At 41.1% G+C, this 9,150-nt stretch overlaps 1 protein-coding gene across 1 annotated transcript in view; it reads left to right on the top strand.

Annotated features, from left to right (window-relative positions):
* The window catches only part of zdhhc13 (zinc finger DHHC-type palmitoyltransferase 13), a 19,855-nt gene extending 11,038 nt beyond the window's left edge, over positions 1-8,817 (top strand). Inside the window, exons 10-17 of the mRNA XM_063188908.1 lie at positions 857-960; positions 1,451-1,572; positions 1,878-1,940; positions 2,152-2,245; positions 2,769-2,852; positions 4,168-4,325; positions 7,868-7,965; positions 8,601-8,817. Of these exons, the coding sequence (XP_063044978.1) occupies positions 857-960; positions 1,451-1,572; positions 1,878-1,940; positions 2,152-2,245; positions 2,769-2,852; positions 4,168-4,325; positions 7,868-7,965; positions 8,601-8,745 (868 nt within the window). The 3' untranslated portion in view covers positions 8,746-8,817. The remainder of the gene's footprint in view (positions 1-856; positions 961-1,450; positions 1,573-1,877; positions 1,941-2,151; positions 2,246-2,768; positions 2,853-4,167; positions 4,326-7,867; positions 7,966-8,600) is intronic.
* The last annotated feature ends 333 nt before the right edge of the window (positions 8,818-9,150 follow it).

Below are 9,150 nucleotides of genomic sequence, written 5' to 3'. Positions count from 1 at the left end.
TCTAACAACATGGTAGCGAGTAAATATCTTCCGATCTCAGTCATTACATGCGCTGGGCTACAAATATGCTGTTTAAGAGGCTAGATAAAGATTATTCATGCAAAAGTATCAATGTTTTGTTCCGAGGCCGTCTGCATGAAAAATGTGAAGAAACACAGCTTTCTAAAAAGTTTAGGGGTTCGTACGAAAAATTAAACAAAAATATCAGAAACAACATATGTGAAGCTCGTGGCACAACTCGAAGGGGGTCGAAATATAATTTTAATACCACCATTGGCTAAAAACGCTGTTGAGGTCCCATGAAATCGGGGGAAGTGACGTCACTTTCAAGCTCTATAGTCCAATAGACCAATAGTCACTCAGGGAGGGAAAATAAATAACTACCAAAAAAAAAGGCAATCGTGCAAAAACGTTCTGTGAGGTGAGGTAGACAGGAGGTTAACATGACCAAGAATGAGTGTTGACAGATAAGTATGATATAGTATTGTGATGTAGAATTGTATTGCGATGTAGAGTTGATGCAGAGTGGAAAGAACAGAGGCATAAATAGTATTCAAAGGTTACACTTCATTTTGAATAGTTCACTATTACAGGGGATCTACCACATTAGGTACAGTGTAATAACCAGTGTAACAATATTTAATACCATCATGTAATACTAGTGTAACGTACCAATTTTGCATCTAGGGTTAGGGTTAGGGTTGGTACATTACACTGGTATTACATGGCATTATTGTTACACTGGTTATTACACTGTACCTTATGTGGTAGATCCACTGTTATAGCGAATCATTAATATTATGTGTTACCGTATTCAAATAATATTCAAGTATACTATTTAATTTACCCCCTACAGCCAGACATCAGGGTACAACATCCGGGACCAGATCCCCTCCATGACCCTCATGGCCTCCATCTTCTGGATGCTCTTCACCTGGTTCATCTACTTCATCCCTGATATCCTTACCTGTTCTCCACTGGGCTAATGGAGTTGCATTAGAAGGCGTCAGGCGGGTTATTGCGCACTGCAGTGCCCCCCTCCTCGTTTCCCATTTAAGATGAGGCGATAAGCACCCCTCTCTTTATGACCGTGCCACTTCTGACAAATCTCGCTGCGATAAAATACAGGGAGCCGGCACTTCATTTTCATACAGATGAGGCAGAAATGGACGCCGTGTGGTAATTGTAGTGGCATGAGACCCACAGGCAGGCAGTACTTATGCCAGAAGTATCTCAACACATTTAAGTGCGTGCATGTTTTTTGGAAGTTCGTTTTGGATACATGCGTGTGTGCGCGTGTGTGTGTGTTTCATTCAGCTATATTTTGCATGCGATTTACATAGATGCCCTGCCATTACCACTACGGACAACTGCCCTGTGTCTGTGCATGCGTGTGCGTGTGTGAAATACAAAAGTGATGAGGCGTTCCTTAGCTAGTTGTGTCCACATAGTCCGAGTGCCACGGTGCAGGTGCTGTTCACCCTGAACGTGACATCGCTGCTCTACTACTACTTCCGCTGCAGCAGGACAGACCCAGGGGTCATCAGAGCCACCGAGGAGGAGAAGAAGAAGGTACACAGACACACACACACACACACACACACACACACACACACACACACACACACACACACACACACACACACACACACACACAGTTCTCTACACTTTGTTTTCTAGCTAAGAAGGTACACACACACACTTTTCTCTACTTAGTTTGACACTATTGCATGTGTCATTAATTGCTCCTGGTAACATGTTGTTTCATCATGTACTGTGTATGTGGATGAAACGACAAAACAAAAAAAACCTTCTTGCTAGGACAAAGAGAGAACCTGTCAGACTATATGACTGTTTGTGTTTGATGTTCCCTGTAGAACGTGGTGGTGCTGGCGGAGGCTGGCTGCCTGGATCCCAGGATCTTCTGCACCTCCTGCATGGTGAGCGGCCATTTTAGTTTTTAAATGCACTTGTTTTTATGCTGCAAGGGGAGCTTAAAGGAAAAGCACATTTCTATTCAGTGTACCAGGCTTAGAATAAATTAGAATAGAATAGAACACCATCGTTGGCGGAGGTCTGCACTCTCTGAGTGCATTTCTAGTTACCAGTGTTGCATTGTAATGTGACTGTGGATTCTTGTGTGCTCCACAGATGAGGAAGCCAATGAGAGCCAACCACTGCATGGCATGTGACGCCTGCGTAGCCAAGCAGGACCACCACTCTGTCTGGATAAACGGATGCATTGGTCAGTTCTGGGATTGTTCTCTCACTGTGTGCGTGTGTGCGTGTGTGTGCGTATGTCCGTGCGTGCGTGCGTGCGAAAGAGAAAGTGTGCGTGTGCCCTCTCGCACTGTTCTCTGGCCCTGCCACTGCCTGTTTGCTGTTTGAACAGCACAAATATAGGTCTACTAGAATAATAATAATATATAGTGTAGTATTAATATACTAAAAAAATGCTTTTACCCAGCGGCCATTACTGCACTTAACTAAGTGTCCTACATGCGTAGTATACTGTACCTACAAGTACTTTTTCTAATCTTTTTATTTGAATTATTTATTGCTTCAATCAACAAGGAATGTTCAATAGTACCAATAGTACAATACAATACAATAGTAATGACAAACTCTATTCTATTCTATTCTAGACAAGAGGTTAACATGACCAAGAATGAGTGTTGACAGATATCTGACAGATATAAAGTTACGCTACTCTACTCTACTCTAATCTAATCTTCAGTCTTCCACCTTGTGTTTGTGTGGGTTTACAGGTGCCAGGAATCACCACTACTTTGTCCTCTTCCTCTTCTCCTTCTGCTTTCTCTGCGTCTGGATGTTCTACGGAAGTCTTGTGTGTAAGTAGCAGTAGTTAACACGCCTGGGACCACCGGTGCTCAGGTTTATCAAAAACAGTACAGTAGTACAGTATGTCATAATTTGTAAGGGAAGCCCATGTATGAATGCTAGTGGTGTGCATTGGCACTGCCCTCACGGTTCGATTATGATTCTGGAGGTAACGATTCGATTTGAATCGATTCAATCCGATTCTACGATGCATTGCAATATATTACGTTTTCTACTGAAAGCAAAGACAAATTTTTCATCAGTGATGAGGCAATACAAGCAGTCAGATACTGAACATTGTATTGACTCTTATCTGTATCAGTCTTGCCGTTTTCAATGCTTTGAAGTGCTTCAAACATCCATTTGCTCTGAAATATCCACAGAAGTAATTGAAACTTGAAAAAATATCCTGCATTGATTATGGCACTTGTCAAATCGATTATTGAATTGTCCTGCAATGCATTGCCGAATCGATTAATGTTGACACCACTAACGTATCCATGGTGGGAAGGGAGAAGCTAGCAGAAGGAAAGATGGGGTTTGTTTTCATTATAAAACCTTCCTTGGTTCTTTCCTGAGTAGACACAATGGGGTAATGAAGCAGGCAGTTTTGCCATCAAATGGTTTCAGTCCATCTTGATGAAGTTGTCTCAATGGGTTTTATAGCCTAAATGGCTCCCATAGATGATGTACTCCATGGTTGCTTTATGTATACCGTGTAATGTAGCCGTTCCCTGCAATGTAACAAAAAGACTTTTCCCTGTGATATAACAAAAAGTGCTTCTTAATATGTAAAGCCTACCCAGACCTCGAAACCACCCTCGTATGTCTCCTTACATGTCCAGAGTGTGTTGTTCTGTGATTTAAGTTGCAGTGAAACAATTACACGCACCAGAGAAGCAGGTTAACATGGCTTGAACAACAAAATATAATTTTAAGTACGTTAATTCCAAAAACACTTTCAGTTACATTAGGGACTATGGACAATTAAATGTGATGCTTTGCCTCCGAGATAGCTTTACATCTACCGTCCTTAAGTGGCATTTTTTTTTAAAAGGGGGAAAAATGCTTCCAAGGACTTAAACTTTTTTTTCACCACCAGCGCCCACAAGCGCACACGCACACACACACACACACACACACACACACTAGTGGTTCAAAGTTGGTCTTATCTACCAGTCAGACTGAAATTTCACCAACTTACCATTTCACCAGGTTGGCTGTTGTTGTCAACTATTTCTCCAGCTGGACCATTTCACCAGATTAGCTGTTGTTAATTTCGAGCCCTGGATGTTTCCCCTCCCTGTGTATGTGTTGTGTCCTCAGACTACACCAGGAACTGCCCGCTGCACTACTCGGACCAGGGCCTGTGGGCGGCCATCACGGGGCTGGTGGGCTGCTGCCCCTGGGTGCTCTACATCTTCGGCCTGGCCTTCTTCCACCTCGTCTGGGCCTCCATCCTCTTCCTCGTGCAGCTCTTCCAGGTATGTAGCCTACCTACAAACTATCCACCACTTGAATAACCACTAGCGCTTTACAGTTACTCCACTACCTGACCTTCTTTACCTCTCTTGCTTACTTTGCACAATGTAACTTAATTTTGTACAGCTTGTGCACTTTCAATGTTCCATTACACTTTTCAGTGTCTCCGATGTTTTTGTATGCATCATTCCCTGTTTGTTTATTTATTTATCGATCCTTGGTGGTTTTAGTTGTATTGTTGTTCCTGCCATCTACAGTGCGAAGGGAACTCAATTGATTCTCAATCTAAAGACTCCAAAGGAGGTAAAACCAAGTCATTTGGAATGTGTGGCACTGGATTCTAAACTAGCCAATCCAGTTGTCCCATCACTGCCTATGGGAGTGTAGTACGAATGTGTTTGCTGCTATGGTACGGTTATGTGTATGGTACGTGGTACGAGTCCTCGTCCTATTGTAATATTTGTTGTAGGAACATGGTGGCTTGATGCACAGATGTGGTGGTATTAACTCCTAAATAGATGTTTTATGGGATGAAGGCCTTGTTGATGTTGTTCAGTGTTTAACCTTTGACTTTTTCAGAATTACCATCTGCTCCATCTGTAATGCTGCTATTTGTTAATTTTATTTATCAGCCACTGTTCAAATCCAGATATATTGGCCTATCACCCAGTCCCAATGTGAATCGCATTCCTACATTGCTTTTGTGACTGCTTTGCATTCTGCTGTTGTGTTCAGTTCAGAGCGTGTTTTGTTTATTGCAGTTAGATGGATTGGCCTCTACTGATGTACACTGCAGCACATGCTGAATTATGCATGGAGTAGGATTTTCATTTCATTTTCATCTTCAACGTGGCTGTGTGACACACACACACACACACACACACGGGTAGATGACGTGACGTGTAAATTTTGCTGTCGCAGGCTCTTAAAATTAAGTAAATTCATGCTTTCAAAATTGTCAATGCTTTAAATGATTAAACTAATGTCGTTGTTGTGAAAAAGTAATGTGTAATAAATCCAGAGCTTAAATAAGTATACTTAATTTTGAGTCAAATGTCACATTTGTCCTATGGTGTGACTGAGGCACGCCTGGTTCTCCATATTAAAACATTTTTAAATAAATAATCAAAGCTCAGTCATTTATCTAAACAACCCTGGCATGTTTTTCAAGGTGTCTATTTTAGCAAGTTGCAATGCTTAATTTTTTTCCTGTTTTTCTGAGACCGTATGGACTTATGAAACTTTGTCGCAGAAAATAATGTCCTGTGGTGTGACATCATTTTTTGGTTAATTCTGTGGATAATTATCTATTGTTGAAGCTCCAGCGGTACATAAATTGTGACTTTAGACCCTTAAGAAGCCAATGGCAAGGGTGGATTTTAGATTTTTCTCTCAGAGTTCTTCAGTCAATCAATTATGTTTTGCTACCACAAGATGTATTAGTTTTGTAGTCCTTTGGTGTGACAGCCATAAAATACATTTTGACAATAGTGTGTATTTTTCATATTTTTTTCTTATGTAGATGTATGAAAATGCATCTTACTAAAGGTGAAATTGTATTTCAGTTGGCAACGACATGGCTTTAAATTAACTCAAAAGCTCAAAAGTCCTATAGTGTGATGGTACAGTAAAAGTCCTATGGTGTGACACTTTGGAGTATCACACCAAAGGACAAACAGGTCACACCAATGGACTAGATATTTGAGAAATAGCTTTTAAAACAACTGGTAGTACATATTTTTTTTGTTTTTTTTTTTTGACTAGATAAATATTGTGTATTCAAATTACTTATTCCTTTATTGGCCTTTGGAATTTATACTTTGATGCATTGTTGATGAATATTTGCTGTTGATATTAGATACTGTCAAATGATATAAAACGTCATGAAATGGTGCTTTGAAACCATAAAATATAACGGTGACAGTGAAGGAAAGATGAGTGAGAGAGTATAGAGAAGTATAGATGAATAAAGTATTCTGTGGAGAGCTCAATATAGCATAAATGTGCTGTCCAGCTTGAGATACCAACTACAGACACTACACACTACAGGTTCAATGGTGTGACAGTCATAGCATACCTACAAAAGTGTGATGGTCATTCCAAGGTCACCCCTTCAGTATGAGTGTTATGAGCTCTGCAGGTTACGTTCAATGACCACATGGCTGTCATTAAGAGTTACGATAGGCTGATAATCGACGATTCAAAGACTTATACGTAAGTGTAAAGTGTAGGTCCATATTGACCACAACATTATATTATGATCAAAAGACAAAATAATCATGTTGATATATTTGTTTCTAGCTCAGTTTTGCATTTCTGTCCTTTAGCGTGACATGAATGTCCTACGGTGTGACATGTTTTAAACGCTCAAATATTTGTTTGAGCTAAACAATATGTTTGATAAACACTGAATATTGCATTAGGGAAGAACAAATTATCGTCCCTGAAAAGTTAGTATAAATTCGGACAATTTTGAACATTTAAAAGAAAGATATCCCTGTTTTTCCTCGAAGGTTTCTAATAATCTCACATCTAATGGGGAAAAAATACTTAAATGGTAATTTCTCATTAAATTAAGACTTTAAAAAATTGCAATAAATATGAAGAGTGTAACAATGTTCATAAAACTCCAACAAGCCATTTCTACATTACTTAATATATTTATTTCTTAACGTCACACCAAAGGACATATTTTCAGCAAATTGCTTTATCAACGTCAATAAATAATCAATGAATAGACCAACATTGTGACCACTTGGATTTTTTGAAAGATTAATTGCTGCACTACGTAGACATATACTTTTTTCCCTCATAAACAATGTTTTGTGAAAAAAATGTTTTTTGCTGCCTATCCGTCATCTACCCACACACACACACACGCACGCACGCACGCACGCACGCACGCACACACACACACACACACACACACACACACACACACACACACACACACACACACACACTACTATAAGCTCACAGGGCTCATGAGTTTGAGCCTACAGACTTAGATTACCATAAGACTTTTAGTGTCCCCCCTCACCACACCCTTCTTCATCTTGCTCACCGCACCCACACTCATTCATTATGGAGCTATGTGCTGTATGTGAGCAGGCCTATGGGAAATATTGTCGCTGCCAGTAGAAACCCCCTATCTCCACTATTTGTAAACATTTTTAAAATGGCGATTTATACATTACAAAAAAAAACAAAAAAAAGGTGGAGATACACGGTTTCTGCCTGACAGCGACGATATCCTCTTGTGTTGGACTCCACTCCATTTGTCCGTGTCCTGTGTGTGTTGCAGGTGGCTTAAAATTCAAATTTTCATACGTGAAAAGGTGGATCTTCTCCATTGTCACATTTTATTTTGGTCATGCTGGTAAAAATGAGTAACTTATTAGTAAATATTCATTGATGGACCAAATTTGATGAGGGGCAGCACTGTTTCGATGAGCAATACCTACTCTGGCCACCATCCTACACAGTATCACTTTAAATTGTCTTGATCTCAGCTCCATTTGTCCATGTCCTGTGTGTGCTGCAGGTGGCGTATTATGGCCTGACGACAGCGGAGAGAGCCAACCTGATGATGCGGCAGAGGAAGATGCCCCAGCCCATGTCTCTCAGGCAGAACCCCTACAAGTAAGCCATGACACCTCACCACATTACACACCCCAGCCCATGCCCAAGCCCAAATTTCTTTTGCTAAATGAAAAGCTGCTAAGCTGTACCCTGACCAAAACCTTCCCTAACCCTAACCTGTCAATAAAGTGTTTATGCAGCATTAATTTTACTAAACAACAGCGAAACAAGCAAGGATAAAGGAGAAATTGTGCCCTGACTAAAAAGCACCCCGAACCCTAACCTCTTGCAGGGTGTTGTGTAGAGCATGCAAAAGCATGGTGCACACATACGCGTAGACGTAAAAATAGATGTTGCATTTGTACGCATTGCCATAATGCCATGTTGCTACAGTGGAGGCTACTTATACCAATTAAATATTACATCACACAGTCACCTTTGATGATGTATCTGTGAAATAATAAGATATTCCTACTACCACAAAGTGCTGTATGCAAGTTGTTTTGTTCTTTTTATCAAGTTTTTATAAGTGTGATGCTCCCCCTGCCTGTCTCCAGCCCTCTCATGATCATTTTTCATTGATCTCTCTCTCTCTCTCTCTCTCTCTCTCTCTCTCTCTCTCTCTCTCTCTCTCTCTCTCTCTCTCTCTCTCTCTCTCTCTCTCTCTCTCTCTCTCTCTCTCTCTCTCTATCTAGTTTTGGCGTGCTGCGGAACCTGATAAACTTCTTCCAGGTGCGCTGCTGTGGCCTGTGTAAGCCTGTGGTGGTGGACTGGACGCAGCAGTACTCCCTGGGGCTGGGCCGCGACTCGCCCATGTTCGGAGGCACTGATGCCGTCTGATGTCCGCTCCCTTCCCCTCCGCTCCCCTCACCTCCCCTCACCTGGGGCATATACTAAGAAGCTGGTTCAGGAGTAAACCAGGTCAAGTTAAGAGGTAAATCACCTAATAGAAGAGCCTGGAGTTCGCTTGAGAAAATGAGAACTCCACCAGGCTCTTCTATTAGATGATCTACCTTTTAACGTAACCTTGTTTACTCCTGAAACAGCGTCTTAGTATATCCGTCTGGCCAGGGTAGCTGGTGAAGACGGGTCCAAGACTTGGGAGACTTGGGAGGAACCCGTCAGCCTGTGGATCTGTTTACGGTTGGATTTATTTATTATTTTCTTTTAAACGTGTGATGTTTTTTTTTTGTCTGTCTGTCTGCGTGGACAGTTGGCAAGGACTGTGAAGGAGTAAACACACAA

Source organism: Engraulis encrasicolus, chromosome 22, assembly GCF_034702125.1.
Source record: "Engraulis encrasicolus isolate BLACKSEA-1 chromosome 22, IST_EnEncr_1.0, whole genome shotgun sequence".
Lineage (NCBI taxonomy): Eukaryota > Metazoa > Chordata > Actinopteri > Clupeiformes > Engraulidae > Engraulis > Engraulis encrasicolus.
The sequence above is the reverse complement of the archived record's forward strand: the minus strand, read 5'-3'. Positions and strand labels throughout refer to the sequence as shown.